Source organism: Amblyomma maculatum, chromosome 1 (assembly GCF_055883805.1).
Source record: "Amblyomma maculatum isolate TAMU_Amacu chromosome 1, ASM5588380v1, whole genome shotgun sequence".
Lineage (NCBI taxonomy): Eukaryota > Metazoa > Arthropoda > Arachnida > Ixodida > Ixodidae > Amblyomma > Amblyomma maculatum.
The window spans coordinates 274,954,868-274,974,812 of record NC_139344.1 but is presented as its reverse complement, the minus strand read 5'-3'; the positions used below and the strand labels follow the sequence as shown (position 1 = coordinate 274,974,812).

Genomic DNA, 19,945 nt, shown 5'->3' with positions numbered 1-19,945 from the left:
GCGTAGGTACTCAATATATTTGAGGCCCCGCATAAGGTCAGTACTCTTGCACGTTTTCATTGTAGTGAGGAAGCAATCACAATCCCTGCAGCGCGCTGCGAAGAAGCAGACTCGCGACTCGGAAGTCCCTGTGTCGCTTCGAATACCAGCTCTAACCCCGCCAGACCACCGGAAGAAAGAACGAAAGCAAAAGACTGCGAACGCACAAAATCTGCGCTCACTCATTCCCCCGGGGGAGGAAAATTCTGCTTACTGCTTGAAGCCATGGGGGAGGGGAGAAAACTGTGTTGGAGGAGGAGCTAGAGGAGCCATGGCGTGGACAAAACTAAAGCCCCTCAACAAAACTGCCGCGAGCGCTTCCTCTTACAAGGAAAAAAAAAAAAAAAAAGACTCCGCGAGATACGCGTACGTGACGTGTAGGCTACGTCACCCATGTGTCACGTGATTGCGCATCGTCGATCTGCAAAAACATTCTCCCGTTGTTCCGCCGCGCTAGCGGCCTGCACCGCTTTGGTAAGGCCGCGTCATAAAGTGTTGTAAGCGTTGCGATTTTGCCTACTTTGATGATGGAGCCGAAGCGGGACCTTTTTCGACGTTCCGCTCAACAACACTCGCTCAAGCTCTGCTGCAAGCACATAAAATAGGCAGCGTCTAAAATGGCGCCCGACAGCGCTTGCATACAGCTAATACAGCCTTCGAGTACGCCCGACGCCGCAACAACAGCGTACTGCAGGCTTTAAATGTCATTTAGTGTGAAAAGTGCGTTGTTGAAGCGGACCAGCTCATGCGTTTTCTCACTCGGGCGCCGACGCCGCCAGTTTTTCGCTGAATGTGGTACGGCACGGCCATGGCACGGCGACGGTGCGTCAGCGTTGCGCCACACCGCATGAAGTTCGCAGAGAAAGTTTGCTCCATGGGGTGGCCTTTTAGGCGTTAACTTTGTGTTTCAATGAACTTTAAAAATCTCCGAGTGTTGATAGAAGAGTTCGAACGTTTTAGCAGCCGACATACGATGTCTCCTACTGATTTCGCACTTTGCTTTCACGTCCTGGGTCTCGTCGCTCATGGTTGTAACACGCACGTTGATTACGTTGATCGAACACAGCCTATTAAAATTTATTGGAAATTTGCACTAGTAAAGTATGCTTCGCACGCGAGCACGCGGAACCAGGCGGAACGACGAGTGCGTGCTACCGTGGTCAGAATGGAAAGGAAAAAAGGAACTCTTGTCACTAAACATCCGTTTCAAACCTTCATCAAACCTTCAGAGCCTTTTATAATAATGAGTCGGTTACTTTTCCTAACATAAACAAGGCCAGTATTGTTCACTTATCATTTAAGGTGAAATATATTGACTACTTAAATTTTGGTAGCTGCTACTAGCGCCATTTCAAGCACAGCGGTTGACAGCCGTTGTGATTGCCGCTCGACAGAGGACGCTCATGAAGAATACCTGAATTATCATCATCATCGCCATCTATCTCTGTTGCAGTTGCCGTGTAGCTGCGCTGCTTCTCCTTTTTAGTTTTGCTCCTTTAATGCAATACAGCTCCTTTGCAGTAAAGACCTTGGAGAAGTGCCGTGTGACTGGGGTCCCGGCTATTTACAGCCACCTAACGCATTTATGGGAGGCAAGAAGAATTTTTCACACGGCGGTGGAAAGACAGAAACATAACCATAACCGCAAACTCAAGATCAAGATCGCGACAATAACATTACAAGCAGATGAGTACGCGCGGGCAAATATAGAGAGAGGGAGCAAAAAAAAGAAAGAGAGAGCGTGACTTGTTTCAAAACTTTCTCGTTATTTATCCGGGCGCCGGGACGGGAGTGGCTTGCTTTCCTCCCCATGCTTGGCTTTTGCAATTTTTACTGCTTTTATTCAAGTCTACAGTGCACGTGCTTTTTGCTTTTACCTGCAGTTCCTACTGGTTCCTACAGAATGCTTCTGTAGCATTCTGACTTGGTCGTCGCATGAGGGCAGCACTTAAAATTTTAGTTCAGTACATTTTGCAGGCTATCTATATGCTCCACGTTAGGCCTCGTCAACGGCCTCGTGGGAGATATCCTGTAATCTCTCCAGCCTAGTATTCGACGCACGACGTGTGTTTGCGTGTGCCATGCGTGTGTATGCAGTTAGCCCGATGGCAAGTAGTAGGGGAGTCGTTCGTGTGTAGGGACAAGACGGCGTGCGCGCGCGCGATTTGCACTTTGATTACGCAGGCTTGCGGCTGCTTAGTGTTTCTAGATTGTGCACCGTCGCCCCAGTGCCAGCGGGCCGACAGGTGTAGAGCCTGTCTGCAACCCAGTGAAACATAGGCTGCCCAGTTTGAAAGGTAATTTAAAACCTCTCACAAGTGCGCGCGTCGCCTCCAATGGCGAAAAGCTTGCTTGTTACATATTTATTATGGCTCACGTTTGGCTGGCTAGGCGCACATCACTTCTACCTTCATCGCGATCGGCAAGCCTTTGTGTGGTGGATGACACTAGGTGGTTACTTTGGACTTGGCTGGGTTAGAGACATTTGGAAAATTCCGGACTACGTGAAATACGCTAATAGAGATCCGGAGGCCGTGGAAAAGCTGAAAGAAAATATACGCAGACATCCGAAGCCGCCGTCTAGCACTGTCAGGTCGATTGGCCAGATGATAGTTTCAGACGCTCTCGGTTACATGATCTTATATGCCATACCCATGGACCACATTCCTTCGAAATTTATGCCTCTCGCCGTGCTGCCAGTGCCTTTGGCAGTTGCTATTGGTAAGTACCATCCGTTTAGTTCGTCTACTAATCTCTTAACTGATCTGTTTCATCTGTATGTGTGCATGAAACGCATACCTTACGGCTTTCCAGAAGAGGGCAATAGAGAGCTAAACAGCGGCTTGAGTAATGGAAAGTGAAGCGTAAGAGTCAGTTACCCAATTAGTTTCAAATATTTGCTTAATGGGGTACATGGCCAAAAACGTGGCTCCTCTAGCACATTTGTGGAGAAGAATGGGCTGTGCTTTTTATCCTTTTGTCTTTAGCTTGTGAGCATATGCCAAGAATTTGAGTGTTCACAGCTGTTGCTTTACTTAAGATAAGTGCTATTCAAGGCTGACATGTGTGCTGTTCACTTGGGGACAAGCATCACCTGGAAGCTATACGTTATCTTCCACCTTACGATTCCAAGGCCAGGCAGGCAGCTATACTGTATTTGCGGTGCTAATTGCTAAAGCCGCATTAAAACTAATTACGTATTGCGGGCACTGTCAACTAAAAATGGTGCTTCTGCAAAATTTTGCCTGCGTTTCACATCATTATGCGGCTGTCATTTTGCAGAGGAGAGCATTTGCATTCTGCATTGATAAAAGGCTCTAAAGGTGCTGTGGTAGGAGGCTGTAATTTAATTTCAGCAATCTGCACTTTGGGTAGTCATTCTGCTAAAAAGGTATTTTCAGCAGTTTTCTTTACTGAAGTGTGAGCGATATGAGTTTAAATTGAACCTGTGATCTGCTTGGCTTGCGGTAGCTGTTAAGTAATCATGCATGATAGGTTTTGTTGTAGCACAGCAAACTATTTAGTAAGGGTTGTATTTTGTTTGAAGATACATTCCCTGAACTATAGTTGCACCAGCTTTCTTACCCAAAACCTAATTTCAAATTGTTGTATTCACTTTCGTTTTCCATTTGAATTTTTTATTCCCCAGGAGGCACTTCTGTATATATATATATATATATATATATATATATATATATATATATATAAAGTGTTTGGGACAGCTGGAGTCTGACTTCCACCTTTGAAAACATCACATTGGCGACGAGGATGGGATGAACAATATTGGTGATACTCTCTATATATTGGTTTGTGGGGTTTAACGTCCCAAAGTGACTCAGGCTATGAGAGGCGCCGTAGTGGAGGGCTCCGGAAATTTCGACCACCTGGGGTTCTTTAACGTGCACTGACATCGCACAGCACATGGGCGCCTTGCTTTTCGCCTCCATCGAAAAGTGGCCGCTGAGGCCGGCATTTGATCCCGCATCCTTGGGAACAGTAGTCGAGCGCCGTAACCACTGCACCACCCCGGCGGGGTACAATGGCTGCTGGCTCATAAGAAGGGGTACAATGGCTGTGGGCTCATAAGAAGTTAATATCCTATGTTCAATCACCAAACAGCAGGATAGCTCTTTGTTAAATATTTTACTGTGCTGTACTGTGATCAGGCAAATGAGTTTATGAATTTCATGTGATATGCATTTACCTTGAAGCACTCATGTCAGGGACATAGCCAAGACTTGGAGGCGGGGCCTCCCCACACCCCACATTCCTGGTCTCAAACTTTGATCACCAGTTTACTACTAGCCTCATTCTATTAACAAGGTGAAATGCCCCCTAATAAAATTATGGTCTGGTTTAGTTTATAGGTTTTAAAGTCCCAAAGCAACTGAGGTGAAGAGGGAGGCTGCAGTGGAGGGCTCCAGAAATTCTGACCACCTAGGGCTCTTTAGTGTGTACTGACATCACACAGCATACGGGTGCCTTGCTTTTCGCAGTCATCGAAGTGGCTGCTGCGGCCGGGATTTGATCATGCATTCTTGGGCTCAACAGTTGGGCGCTGTAACCACTGAGCCACCACTTCAGCTCAGAAAACGAGAGGAAAAAAGTACAAGCAAAAGCACTTGGCAGTGTCACTAACTGTCACGGTAAAAGCTTTTCAGCAAAGTGGTGCTAATTTTTTAACACATGAATCCTTGTGAAAGAGAAGAGACAAGGGTAGAAGTTTGCCATGGCTTTATAAAATATTTATGCCATTCATATTTGAATGCTTTGAGTTATAAGTACATGTGCACAGTCCAGACCATAATATTACAGAGCACACTTTTGCGATCAAAATCTTGTCATGCCTTACATAATAAAAGTTGGGAACTGCTACTGCTGCCTCACTCAAGAAACCATGATATTTTTTATACAGAACACATAAGAGCATTTCTAACGCAAAATGTGCACCTGTACAGTAATGGACAAAAGTTACAGCATGCAGATTTGCATTAAAGGATTTATTCTGACTTAGCTTTGCTATCCAATCAGGTTTGGTTATTCCAGCGGATAGAGCATGTGTATTTTTTAATGGTTCTATGCTTTTCTTTCACCTGTGTGCCTGAATAGGCAGAAACAATTTTTACTGCAAATTCACGTCCATAATTTTTTTTCCATCACTGTACCTCTTAGCATAAATTAATTTATTTGTCTAACTGTTCTGCAAAAGAAGTTAAACCTGTTAAGTTGGGCCATAGGGTTGTTTATTCAGCTATTTTTGTGAAGTACTTTTTCGAAGCGGTGATTCCTAAGCTCAAGGCTCACAAGTAGAACATGCATGTGTGAAATGTAACATAAACCCATTTGAATAGGTTAAAGAATTTTCTTATTCACAATATTTGTGCTGTGTTCTGGCTGAAGGCATTCACCAATTCTATGGGCACCATTGGTGGTATGTTTGCTTAACTTCTGGCCTTGAAAACTGCACAAGTGGTATGTTTTTGGGCTAGATAAATAGATAGAATAGATACTGTTCATATTCCCTCTGAGTTTGGGTGGAGGTGAGTGCCACCTTAAATTAAGGAGGTTTAAGTCTTAAAAACTCATTCTTTATTTTCCAAAATATTTTATTGAAGCTTAGCATGCAAGTGCAGAATAGAATGCTGATTTCAAGTAAGCATTTAGATTTCAGATATCTCATCTCGAGGAGACGACATGGCAAAATAACTGTCTTAAATAGGTCGTTTGTTACGGCCCTTTATGGTAGATTTCCACTTTTTCCTTAATTGTTAAATATTAGCAATGTAAGATGGGGGGTTTATTGGGCAGATCAGCAGGACTCGATCAGCAGGACTGGGTAGATCAGCGGCGAACACAGCGACAGCGAACACCGTCAGGTCCAACACGCGCAGCGATCACGATGCCACTGACTGGAATGTTCCTCGTGCACTTCCTCTTCACAATTACCCGAGGGACGAAGAGGAGACATCCTGGCAACTTACGGTGTGAGCAAGACGGCAGGGTTGTAATAGGGTTTGAGGCGCTGGACATGAACAATCTCGTGTCCGCGCCGGCGTAGATCATGGGACGGCGTAACAGGTTTCACCACATAATTAACCAGAGAGGTACGCTCCAAAACTCGGTATGGGCCATGGTATTTAGCAAGAAATTTTGAAGACAGTCCAGGAGCATTAGAAGGTATCCACAGCCACACAAGAGCGCGAGACGAGAAGTCCGGTGTCGAGTGTGGGCTGTCATGGTTGGATTTATGGCGGTACTGGGTGTTAGCCGTGAATGCGCGGGCAATTTGTCGACAGTCTTCTGCATGCTGGGCTGCTTGAGACGCAGGAGTATACTCTGATATACCTGGCTGATACGGGAGTATGGTGTCGATTGTAGCAGAGGGGTGATGGCCGTAGAGGAGAAAAAAAGGGGAGAAGCCAGTAGTAGACTGCATTGCGGTATTGTAAGCGTACGTGACATACGGAAGGACGAGGTCTCAGTTTGAGTGGTTTGAGGAGACGTACATAGAGAGCATGTCACCAAGGGTACGATTGAAACACTCAGTGAGGCCATTAGTCTGGTGATGATAGGCGGAGGTAGTTCTATGAATAATGTTGCACTTGGTGAGCAAGGCTTTCTCAACTTCACTCAAGAAAACGTGTCCTCTGTCGCTGAGCTGCTCTCGAGGTGCGCCACGGCGAAGAACAAATCGCTGCAAAATGAAGGAAGCTACTTCTGACGCTGTGGCAGATGGAAGTGCGGCGGTTTCTGCATACCTCGTCAAATGATCAACGGCTACAATAGCCCAGCGGTTGCCGGCCGCAGTGTAGGGAAGCGCCCTGTACAAATCAATGCCGAGGCGGTCGAAAGGGCGTGGTGGCCTGGGTAACGGCAGCAACTCTCCAGCAGAATGTTGAGGAGATGTCTTGCGACGTTGACAGGTGAGGCATGAGCGAACATACTCGAGTACGAAGGTGTACATGCCCCGCCAGTAGTAACGCAGCCGGAGACGAGTGTAGGTCTTGAAGATGCCCGCTTGACTGGATTGTGGGTCAGCGTCGAAATAGTTGCAGATTTGCGAACGTAGCTGCCGGGGAATAACTAGCAACCACTTGCGGCCATCTGCGCAGTAGTTGCGGCAATAGAGGAGGTTATCACGAATGCCGAAGTGGGAAGCATGGCGGCAGAGAGCGCGCGATGGAGAAGCAGCTGTAGGATTGGAGATAAAATCGAGGATAGAATTTATCCAAGGATCTTGCCGCTGCGCTGACGGCATGTCATTGATGTGAAGCGATGGCGGGAAATCGTCGGAAGAGGAAAGGCTCGCGACCTCAGCTGTAAGGGGGCAGCGGGAAAGTGCATCGGCGTCGTGATGCTTGCGGCCGAAGCAGTAAACAATGCGGACATCATATTCCTGAAGGCGAAGAGCCCATCTTGCCAGTCTGCCGGACGGGTCTTTCAGTGAGGAAAGCCAGCAAAGCGCATGTTGGTCCGTCACTATGTTAAAAGGGCGGCCATAGAGGTAAGGGCGGAATTTAGTAAGAGCCCAAATAATCGTTAAGCACTCTTTTTCAGTGACAGAGTAATTGGATTCAGCCTTCGTGAGTGTACGGTTAGCATAGGCGACCACATGTTCAGTATAACCTGATTTGCGCTGAGCGAGCACAGCGCCGAGACCAATACCACTGGCGTCTGTGCGGACCTCAGTAGACGCTGTGGGGTCGAAGTGACGTAGGACAGGCAGTGCCGTGAGGATGTGGAGTAAAGCATTGAACGCATCGTCGCACACTGGCGACCACGACGAAAGGTCGGAACTGCTGGACAGAAGTTCTGTCAAGGGAGCAGCAATGGAAGCAAAATTTCTAATAAAGCGGCGAAAGTAAGAGCACAGCCCGAGGAAGCTACGTAGGTCTTTGATGGAAGTCGGTTTGGGAAAGGCTGCTACGGCACGAAGTTTGGCAGGGTCTGGAGATACACCTTCTTTGGAAACAACGTGGCCGAGAATGGTGAGCTGGCGGGCAGCAAAACGACATTTTTTCAAATTCAGCTGCCGTCCGGCATCAGATAGGCAGGTCAAAACGTGCTTTATACGGTAGAGGTGTGTGTCAAAGTCAGGAGAAAAGACAACGTCGTCGAGGTAGCAGAGGCACGTCTTCCACTTTAGGCCACGCAAAATGGTGTCCATCATCCGCTCAAATGTTGCCGGAGCATTACAAAGGCCAAACGGCATAACTGTAAATTCGTACAAGCCATCGGGAGTTACAAAGGCAGTTTTGGGGCGATCAGCCGCTTCCAAGGGAACTTGCCAGTACCCGGAACGTAAATCTAGGGAAGAAAAGAGCTCGGCGCCTTGCAAACAATCGAGAGCGTCGTCGATGCGTGGGAGAGGGTAGACGTCCTTTCGCGTAATCTTATTAAGGCGGCGATAATCGACACAGAAGCGGATAGAACCATCTCTCTTTTTTACGAGGACAACGGGTGATGCCCAGGGCTGCTTGAGGGCTGAATCACGCCATTCTGGATCATTAGGTCGACTTGCTCTTCAATAGCCTGGCGTTCGGTTGCAGACACACGATAGGGGCGCTGTCGCAGTGGTGCGTGGGTGCCGGTGTCGATGCGATGAGTGACTGTAGAAGTTTGGCCCAAAGAACTTTGATGAGAGTCGAAGGAGGAGCGAAAGTGATGTAGTAGGTTCAAAAGCTGAGTGCGCTCCTCTGGAGGAAGATCTGTGTCGATGGAACGGAGGAACAAGTCTGTAGAGGGGGGAGCGGGCGCAGGTGAAGAGGGGCTGAGCGCAGTCACGGCTGAGCGCAGTCACGGCAGAGTGCGGCGCGTCGTCACGTTCCTCACAGATCAGAAGAGATGCGATTGGCTGGATACTTCCGAGGCATTCACCATGGCGCAAAGCAGTAGGGTAGTTAAATGGGTTAGAGACCCATAACATGGAAAGGCCAGCAGAAATAGCGAGCACTGCGTAGGGCAATGGAAGGCACTTGCGACGCAGGAAAGTATGGGCTGGTGTGAAGAGAACGGTGTCATCGCTAACAGAGGCACAAGCGACACGAACAAGCACAGAAGAGCAGGGAGGAAGGTCGATATCTTCGGCGACGAGGGCTTTAGCACAGGAATTTGATGGATCAGCGTCTGGTAAGGCACCGGGCACAGCCGAGAACCCCACTTCAGCTCAAGCACAATCGATAATAGCAGCGTGACGCAACAGGAAATCCCAGCCTAAAATTACAGCGTATGAGCAACTTGGCAGCACGACGAACTCAATCGTATGAAGGCAATTCCGGATAACTACTCGAGCGGTGCACGCTGCTAAAGGCTTGATATGCTGAGCGCTGGCCGTTCACAACGAAGTCCCGCAATTGGCGTCTTCACTTTCTTTAAAGTGCTACATAGTTTTGCGTCCATAACCGAAATCGCAGCACTAGTGTCAATTGGAGCCATGACAGCAACATCCTCGACCAAAACTTCAATTAGGTTTGCCGGCGACGGATGGACTTGGGAAGTTCGACGTGGTCGCAGTTCACACCTCACCTCAGGAACTGCGGCCTCTAGTTTTCCTCACGTGAAGCGTTCTGTCGGCGTCGCGGCGACGGTGAACGGCGGTCGGACATGGCTGAGCGGTCTGGGGAGAAATGACGGCTGGCTGGAGGCTCAGTAAGCGCGGAATACTGAGGCGTCTGAGACCAGTACCCAGAACCATGAGTAGGTGGTGCCGACAGTGGGAGACGGTTGCGGCAATAACGAGAAATATGTCCAGCAAGCCCGCAAGTGTAACAAATTGGCCGGTTATCTGTCTTGCGCCAGGGATTGCGTGGTCTTGGAGCCGGTCGAATAAACTGTGCAGGTTCTCACGCAGGCCCAGGAGGCGGCTGAACGTAGGCAGGTGGCGGCGGAGCATATGTAGGTGGTGGTCAGGCAGCAACAGCCGCATATGTCAATGGCGCTGTGACAGGCATGGATTGAGGGGCTGGAGGAAGAGATTCAGCTACCTGTTCTTGAATAATTGGCGCAGACTGGGAGCTAGGTGTGAGAAAGGTTCTTGATGGCAGGACATAAGGGAGAGCTGCCGAGCAACTTCTTCCTGAATGAAGCTCTTGATTTGTGGCAGGAGTGCAGAATGTTCGCCTGCATCTGTCAGGCCAGCAAGTGACTCAGAGGGCATGGTGTTCGCACGAATTATGGCCCTTTGTTCGCGCAGTTCATCATAACTTTGACACAGTGTGACCACTTCCACGACGGTGCGGATATCTCGAGCCGACAGCATCTGAAAGGCGTCATCATCGATGCCTTGCAGAATGTGCTTCATCTTGTCGGCCTCTGACATCTGTGCGTTCACGCACTTGCACAAGTCGACGACGTCCTCGATATAACTCGTGAAATTCTCGCCAACCTGCTGAGACCGTGCACGCAAGCGCTGTTCAGCGCGGAGTTTCCTCACAGCCGGACGGCCGAAAACTTCAGAGAAGCTGGCTTTAAACACGGACCATGATGGAATGTCCTCATTGTTCCGAAACCATAGATTTGCTACGCCGGTGAGATAGAAAATCACATTGCTTAACTTCGTTTCCGCGTCCCATTCGTTGTAAGCGCTCACTCGCTCATAGGATGTGAGCCAGTCCTCGACGTCATGGTCGTCAGTGCCGCTGAAGATGGCGGGGTCTCGCTGGCGGAGGGAACCGGGACAGATGATGGCCGAGCCAACTTGTACAGCTTGGTGGTTAACGTCCTCAGGCATCGCAGGAAGTGGTAATGTGCGACTGCGGAGTTCCAGGGCGAGAGGATAGATCTTAACCAGCACCTCCACCAAATGTAAGATGGGGGTTTATTGGGCAGGTCAGCAAGACTCGATCAGCAGGACTAGGTAGATCAGCGGCGAACACAGTAACAGCGAACACCGTCAGGTCCAACACGCGCAGCAATCACGATGCCACTGACTGGAATGTTCCTCATGCACTTCTTCCTTTTCACAGCAATTAGACTAAATTTCGGCTTATTACTACCGCATACATTTTTCTTTTCAGCTTTTGGTATTTATGATCAGGAAAATGGCATTATAGAAATTTCGTTAGCTTTAGCATGTACAGTGGACCTTTATAAAAGTGTGGATGTTCCTAAAAGAGCTCTTCTTTATAGAGAAATTATCATAATGGCTCGTAAGAAATGGCTTGTTATTTTGTCATATTTTCGCTTCCTGATAAGATATTTGTAATGTAAATGCATATTTGAAATCGGGCTTCTATTTTGTGCTTGCATGCTAAGTTTGAACAAGATGATGAAAAATAAAACGTTTTCAAGACCTTCATCCTCCAAGTAGCTTTTTTATCTATTGCATACTTTTTTTTTTTTCAATTCTTTATTTTAAATCTTATTCCGTTTTTGTTACTTGTATACTAGGTGTCCATCTGGTGGGCAACATTGGTGAACAGAAGGGAAACTTCAAGATGCCACTGCTGGGTGCATACTTGACATACCCACTCTACTTCTGGAGCACACACAGCGTCTTCTGGACCAGCCTGTCATCCAGCTACTTCTTCAACAATTATGCCAAAAGCTGGCGCTTGAAGCCTCGGCCTGCTAAGCCACTGTACCTACGACTGGCGGTGTTCATTACATGTGGCCTACTCTACAGTTCTATGTGGGCCTCATGGCTGTATTTCAACTGCAGCATGACTGACAATGACGGGACAGAGGTCAAATGTCGTGACTCCATCCGACATTTTTTTGGTAGCCCTTTGTGGCAGGACTTCAAAAGTGTTGTGATAGCAATGTACCATCAGTTGAAGCACAATGGCTGGGGAGAACTCTGGCGGCTACTCATGCAAGCTCTTGATCCTCAGGGGGAGGCCAATGCCCTTAAAGTGAGTGCTGCTCCCTGCTTCTTTCTGTCGATCATGGTTGTCCCATGACTTTTCTTATGGCAATAATGCAGTTTTCATGACAGATTGGATAATGTGCCCATAGAATGAAGAAACTAGTGTTTCAGTTAACAGTATAGCTTGATGGAAAAATAAGTTTGTACTGCAATAGGTTGCACACGGTGTTATTGCAATTTCAGGATTTTCCGACTTTGTTGACTTGTTGAAGAAAAATAATGTATTTTCACGCTTTCTTTTTATGTGCACATTGTACCACCCTTTTCCTCACCCAATGAAGGTTCAACACCTTTGACTTGACTCACATTAGTACAAGAAAAAAAAAAAAAAAAAACCACCTTGGCTCTAAAATCAAGGTTCTCAAGATTAGATGAAATTTAGCCCCTTCATAGGGGCCTTCATTTTATTATCTTGAACCTGAACTGTTTCTACAAATTTCGTGTGTGTCACAGCTTCTATTGATTGTGGTTTTAGGATGGCATATTCTTTGTACAGGAAGTACTAACATTGCCAAAATTATGAAAACTTGTAAGTTTGCAAATCTTTGAATACAAATGAAAAGAAATGCCGTCATTGATTTTGTGGGTATATGACAGTGATCTACAGACATTGATGGGTCTATAGCTGCCAGAATGTGTTTCATATTATGAAACAAAAAAGTATGAAAAAAAAAAGAGGAATGTGTAGTTGTGCAAATAGCTTGCTTGCATTTAAGCCATTAGAAGGAACGCACCTCTAGAAGAAAAAGCTTTTAAACTTCAGTTTTATTTATTAACTACTTCAGCTGTATTTACAGCTTGTGCATTGCAATTCTTTGCACTTAGCAGCAGGCTGTGGAAAAATATATTTTGCTTTGCAGTGAAGGTGCAGTCATCAGTTGCAACTATCAGTCATTTTTATCCAGTAATTCTTGAAGAAGCATTTGTTGATGTCAAAGCAGGAATGCAAACATTTTTGAAGGTTTTCCTCTGGAAACAATAGAAAGCAACCTTTTTATAATTGCTTATATGAAACAACCATGGCTGTTTTAAAACTCTTTGGTGTCGAACCAGAAAACATATACAAATGAGAATATATTTTAGGGTTGCATTAAAATAACCAAGTAACTAATAATGTAGTCACATGAAAGAACAGTTCAAGTGGATTATGAGATATTGCCATGTCGCCCTGTTTCACACTTGACTTAAAATTTTTAATTCAACCAACTTTTGCTTTGTTACTGAAAATGAAGAGCGCTTACGTGAGCAGGTTTTTTTTTTTTTTTTTTTTTGACAAAATATATCAAAGGAACTACATTCACACGATCTTCAAGGAGCCCAATTTTTTTTATTTAAAAGAACCTGCCATAGTTGCTTCTGGGGTCTGGGACGTTGGAATCGCCTTATATTGAATTATTTTGCAATCCCATTCAATTTCTACTAGTCTGAGTTCAACTAGTGGGTGTTTTAACTTAGTTTAATATTAATGGTACTAACAATTGGCATTATTCTTATTTGTTTTACTTTTGAATCATTTTGCAATTGCATAGTCTCCACACTTACACAGGATTAATATAGTTAACATAGCAGATTGTGTAAGCATAGTTCACTGGACTGTAGGCTTCAAATCTGACAGCCGGTCTGGTTTGGAAGGGAAAACTCTGATGGGGATTATTTTACTGGCATAAGCAAAATTTAATACAGAGCCACAATGGCTGGAAATCGTTATGTTGAAACACCAAGATTTGTCTGGCGAGTTGTGGAAGGATAAGGGGTTCATATGTTTTTTTTTTTTTTTTTCCCGAAGGTGTACACACTGCTAGAATTACAGAAAGAAGCATATTTTTTGTGGATGACTAGGGTTTGCTCCGGCCTTTGAAATCCTTGAATACCCTTGGTTTTCAAAAGATATTCAAGAGCCATTGGAAGCTCCAGAAATTTGAGTGCAATCCCAAATATCTTGAATATGTTGAAAATTTTAAATCGTCTTCACCTAGCTTATATATGAAAATTTCTACACTGTGACAAAGAGGTGAAAAATGATTCTGTGGAGGTATCAGCTTCAAAAAAATATAATCTATGCCTAGGGAATTTTACTGATTTCGTCCTTTAATGTGTCATTGGCAGCCCTTTTGTTTCATTCTGGTAAGTGTTGCATCATGCTGCAAATTTTTCAAGGCATTAATTCAGTACACACCAGTGATGTAAATCAAGTTAGCTTCACACCTCCATTTTACATTGTGCTCCACAGCATAAACTGTGCTATATCATGCCATGTTTTACGAAATGTGCAAGTTCCAGTTTGTCTGCTTGAACTTCTTACGTTGAGAAAAGCGTGTGTCGTTGCCAGAGAATGTCTGTCTTGTTGCAAGGGGCCGTCTGAAAAGCACCAGGCATATCAAGCACATTGCCAGTTTGCATGCTTGAACAGTAGCAGCATGATGGGAAGTGTTGCATGCACTGGCAAATAATCAATAGGAAAGGCTTCAAATGAGCATGGGGAAGTGTAACAGAAAAATTGCTTCAACAGGTAAATTAATTTGAGGCACGTGACAGTGAGGAAAATACCTTGAGATGCAGTCAAAAGCCATTGTAGCCTCCTCAGTGTGCTAATATTTGTCAAGTTTAAGGCTTGCATGCATCTTGTGAGTCAGGAGTGTGGTAGGTTCTTGAGAAACTGAAAAGAACAACAAGCAGCAAGCAAGCAAGAAAGCAAAAAAAAAAAAAAAGACTGTAGTTGCATGTCAAGAACTTGTGCAACAAGACAAAAACTATAGCAAAGCAGCAAAATGTTTGTCACTACTGGAGTCTTCAGCACTGGTCCTCCTAAGGATATTGAGATTAAAATGACATAACTGTCCTTATTTGCACTGAATTCCCTGGGAAAGAAAGGTAGGGATGGTGTCCATCAAAAGGAAATCGGAGGCTAGCTTTCAAAGATTTCTAGTGTTTGTGATGAGGTATATATTTCCTTCTCCTTGATGTTTGCTTCATTGTGTCCTTAAAATTCTGGAATTCTTGAATTTTAGGTCATATTTCTGTATGAACCCTGTGGTGACATGACTGAATAATATTATTTACTGCGTTCTCTAGTTACAATAAAGTGTTCCGTATTTGGGATATAAAGGGCACTAAGTTACAAAGATATCACTGCTAGCTGGTGCACACTCTCAGAAAAGGATACAAATTCTTGGTGTGCACAGTTGTGTACAATACCCAGAAATGTGGCGCAACAAACACAAACACATGCGAAGAGACAACACGCGCACACACTACCAACTGTTATATGGATCTGAACACACTTCCTCTTCACCACTCCTCTTCTTCTACACCCAAGTACATCTTCTCATCATCCTCTTCTTTGCCAAGGAGATAGTGGCACTTTCTTCCCCGCAGAACATAAACATCAATATGTATCAATGATAGAATAAGGGAACATGAGAAGTCCATAGAAAATGGGAAGGGGTCAAATTTACCCCTGCACTGTCAGAAGTGCAAGTGTGAGCCATTGTTTAGCAGGCTTAATATTTTAGGAAAGAGTCGGGATAAGATGGCGCGTGAAATTTTAGAGGCGTTCTGGATACAGAAGAAAGAAGACAGATGTATTAGTGAAGCGTCGCTGAGTTTACGTAGAAAAGAATTTATTTTTATTGAGGAATCTTCTTGAGTAATGGAAAGAATCAAGTTTATTATCGGGCCTAAAGCTGTTATTCTTAGACACCTCTAATGTATTGTGGCCATGTTTGTTTATTGATCCTTTTTCCCTCAAGTACATGTACTTCTCATTTTCATGTACTTCGTTGCTTCGTAGATAATGTTGGCAGGTTACAGTTTTTTCATTACATAGGGACTTCACAAGTGATGTGTTTTGGATGGACATGTCCTACTGCACATGTGTGGTGGTTGGTTGTTAGTGTGTGATTATGTGACTATGTGGTGGACTTTGTGACTGTCCAGTGTGGTATTAGCTGCTGGGCAAAGCAGAGGTGTGTGGAGATGTACGTGAGTGTAGAATTGGTGACTGCCATGCTTGGATGATGTTTATGTTCTGCGGGGAAGAAAGTGCCACTATCTCCTTGGCAAAGAAGAAGATGATGAGAAGATGTACTTGGGTGTCGAAGAAGACGAGTGGTGAAGAGGAAGTGTGTTCAGATCCATATAACAGTTGGTAGTGTGCGCGTGTGTTGTGTCTCTTCGCATGTGTTTGTGTTGCGCCAAATTTCTGGGTATTATGCGGCACCAACTAGCCCCTCAAGCTGTTATTTTGAGTTGTGTACAAGTTTGCTCAAAGGGCTCTGCCTCATATGCTCTACAAACTGCAGTAAACACCAGGCATTGACTGCTGCCCTGTAGCAGCTATGAACTGCTTGGTGTCCATTGCACTGAATGAGCCTGATGGTATAGAATGTTATGCTGACAGTGTTTTCTCTGCTGTGGCTTTCAGGTGCTTGGTGTTCAGTCCAGTGCTACGCAAGAAGCCATCACAGCTTCATACCGCAAGTTAGCCCGCCAGTGGCACCCTGATCGCTTCAAAGAACCTGATAAAAAACTGCAAGCCCAAGAGAAGTTCATAGAAATTCAGAAGGCATATGAGGTCCTCTCCAATCTAAAGTCACGACGGCTAAAAAAGAATGTCCAAGAACGTGAAAACCCAGATGATCCTCGCAGCGAGTTCTGATATTGGATGCTGCTCATGGATTTAAAGCTGCTAAGTGCAAAGATTCCTAGAAGACTTGTTTGGAACTGCACATTTTTTTCCATTTTGTTTTACCTTAGGGGGATGCGTGCAAGCAGGGATTCCTTTTTTTAATTCTGAAGGCAACAAGGTGCAAGTCAGTAGTCAGCACAAGGTTACGGGTAGCACACCACCTGTCTTCGCTTTCAGCTTGCATCTACATTCATGTTTTAATCTTTTGCTGCCAAAGCACAAAAAAATGCAAATTTTTATTTGCTGTGAATGTGCCTTAAATTATACTTCTTTTCCATTATTGAGGTAAATTGTACTGTTCCTGTATACATTCCTGTTACATTCTGTGTGCTATACATTCCAAAGATTCTTATTTAAGTAGCATAAAAGTGCAATTTTTTCATGCTATGCTACTGAACAAGTCTTTCATTGTTTCACTAAAACGTTGAAAGTTTTTATTAAGACTAGTAGTATAACATGATATTCTATTGCACTGAAGCTGCTCAGGTTTAAAGGGAGCAGATATTTTTTAAATGCTTGAACTTGCTATTTTGCTCAAGTGTCTAATGACACTGCCAGTGATGTCCAAAGCAGGATTAGCTTGTTACATTTTTGTCTGGGCATTATTTTTTACTATCATATTGCTAACTGACAAAACCACCTGTGCAATAGCTGAGAAAGTTATTGCTTGGCTAAGCAAGCTGTTGTACTAAACCAAAAAGCTTCAGTATTTTTCACAATGCATTCGAGAGGTTAGCCTACCCAAGTACTGTCTGGTTAGCGTTGACATTCCACTGCTGAAATGTTAGTTAAACCTTGTGAGCAGATTATTGTTGGTACATCACTTATAACTTTACCAGATGATTTTAGTTCTTTAATGCAGGCAAGCAATAAACACATACTAAATATAATAATGGCATTAATTTCATAAAGCTATATTTGACATACGGTCTTCGACATATTTATAGGCAAGTTTTTTTATAGTGTTCATGGTTTGGCAAAAGTAGTTTTTTTATACCTGCGTGCTGAGGCCAGAGGTAATTCAAGAAAAAAGCTCACAGATCTGGCAAGAGTGTATTTGTAATGTGTATCTAAACTATGCTTCTTTTTCAGGTTATATTTAAAGTCTTCTGGCACCATTGTTTATGGGATTACTGGTTTCAGGAGCATAATTTTGTCATACTGTTTACATAATTTTCATGTCAACACCTTCAAAACTTTACAGTGCATTAGGTCTCATAATCACTGGTGGTAGTAACTTTATAGTGTGCCTTACTGTTACAGAGCTGTCATGTTATTCATAGTCCTTAACAATTTTTTATGTACATGAGCTTATGGAGTGGCAGCTTTCCTACATAGGCAGAGTAAAGCCTTGTCTCGCCGTCCATCCTGTGATTATCTTTGAGTGGCAATCAGGAAAAGTCTCTCTAGAGTGTATATTGTACTTTCATTTGTTCTTAGATGTGGTTTGCTTTGCTGCCAGGTGTGTGGTTATTCTGGAACTGTATACTAAGCAGTATGTGAAACCTTGGAGGGCTCAATCTTTCCTTTTTTTGGATAGTGTCTATTGGAAGTTCTTGTTTGGCATGTTTGAAATTTGCTATCTTGTTGGAATGATTTGGTTTGATTTGCCGCTAGCAACCAGCAACTCCTTTGACAACATTCCATTTACATGTAAGATATTTACAAGAAATGGCAGTCACCACTTGAGAAGGCACTTTTTAGCCAAGGCTGTGCAAATCAATAAATTTGGTGTGAAAATTTTTAGTGCAGCAGTCATTTGGATTTTTCAGTGCAATACTGGCTGGCAGTGGACTTGGGAAGAAAATAATCTGTTGGAATTTTCAATCATGAAGGCAGAAAAAACAGGAAAAACTGACATACCTCTATATTGAACATATTTATCAAGGCATACATGCAGTTGCTTGCATATCTGTGTGGCTTAAGCGGTAAAAGGACCAAACACTGATCAAAATGCTTCATAAGATTATGATAAAGTAAAAAGATATTTCTTCATATTGTTTAGCTTGAACTCCAATATCCAAGAAATGAGGCTTTATAATTTTAAATTTGCAGTGAAAATTGCATGAAATAAATTCAACTGCCCCTACATTACCAAATATAAGTAAAATACTACTAATTTGCTTAAAGCAGAGCTCTTTTGTGAGTGCTTGTCTTGTTTTATTACATTTTGCACTCTCTTCAGTGTACCCTACCGTAAAAGCACTGCACGATCGCTGCTCGTCACCTATGATGCGCTTTTAGCTTTTGTTGCTAGATGATGCCACAGTGTTTTGAACTTCTTGAATGAAGCAGCAACCACAGTCCACTAAAGCTTTCGTCAACGAGGCATACATTCTTATGTCATTACAGCTTTGAAGGTTGAAACTGAAATGTGCGCTACTCTTTACTAAAGATGTATTTACTGCATGGTGGGTGAGATTTATATTAGTTAGTTTCGGGTGCATCACTTTTGCCATCGTGCTCGTGGATCATAATTTCCAGCAGCAGGACCACAGGGTGTATGCACTGGCTGAAAAGATCCTTGGTAAAAATTTTGACGTTTCTAACAAAACCATTTCGAAATCAACCATTTCAGACTACAAGCTTTCTGTTGCATGAAAAGAAAATTGGACACTTAAAATTCAGTCTTTGCTCCTTTTAAGAATATTTGTCTAGTTTTACAAAAGTTATGGACTCTGATCGTGGTGCTGGTAGCTGTTGCTCTCGTGTGCTTTCGTGCATTAGGGCTTGAAGTGATTGTGAGCAATAGGCAACCCTATGGTATTGATTGCACTTAAAGGTGATTAGAAAAAAAATGTGCTCTGTTTTTATTGACAATTAGATTTCTGAACACTGATTTCTAATGATATGAATTATGAAATCTGTGTGTTGCTTGTTGCAGGCCAAACAGTATTTTATAAATTTTCTTGGGGGGGGAATGTACAAGCAACACTGCATCGTGGTTAACTAGTGCAAATGGTGTTAAGCATTAAGGAAATTATTATCAGCCTAATTGTGCCTACTGCAGAGCAAAGGCCCCTCCATATCTCTCCAATTAACTTGGTCCTGTGCCAGCTGCACCACCTTGTACCCAAAAACTTTCTAACCTCATCTGCCCACCTAACTTCCTGCTACCCTTTGCTATGCTTGCCTTCCCTTAGAATCCAGTTCATTACCTTGTGTTTGCATTGCATCCCCTGCCCATTTTAATGAAAGAGCATTAAAGCCTCATTTTATAGAAAATTGTGTCAGGGTTGTGAGCAGAAAATCATTGGCTTGCTTCTGGCTTGTGGTAGTTGGCAGGTGGGGCAGGCAGTGATTGGTCGTTGGGTTGTATGGCGTCGCAGCACATGGCGTGGCCTAGTTGGCAG

At 44.1% G+C, this 19,945-nt stretch overlaps 1 protein-coding gene across 1 annotated transcript; it reads left to right on the top strand.

Annotated features, from left to right (window-relative positions):
* Nucleotides 1–2,048: 2,048 nt before the first annotated feature.
* On the top strand, nt 2,049–18,335 carry wus (TM2 and DnaJ domain-containing protein wurst). Its single transcript, XM_084591338.1, has 3 exons — nt 2,049–2,760; nt 11,428–11,891; nt 16,329–18,335. The coding sequence occupies exons 1-3, from the start codon at nt 2,376–2,378 to the stop codon at nt 16,560–16,562; spliced, it is 1,083 nt and encodes a 360-aa protein (XP_084447464.1). The 5' UTR covers nt 2,049–2,375; the 3' UTR covers nt 16,563–18,335.
* Nucleotides 18,336–19,945: the final 1,610 nt, after the last annotated feature.

What these genes read in the sequence shown, in the direction of transcription:
- wus (XM_084591338.1), top strand. Translation starts at nt 2,376, where the DNA reads ATGGCGAAAAGCTTGCTTGTTACATATTTATTATGGCTCACGTTTGGC. An exon ending in GCCTTTGGCAGTTGCTATTG is followed by an intron (nt 2,761 to 11,427) that starts GTAAGTACCATC and finishes CTTGTATACTAG; the next exon opens with GTGTCCATCTGGTGGGCAAC. An exon ending in GGGAGGCCAATGCCCTTAAA is followed by an intron (nt 11,892 to 16,328) that starts GTGAGTGCTGCT and finishes TGTGGCTTTCAG; the next exon opens with GTGCTTGGTGTTCAGTCCAG.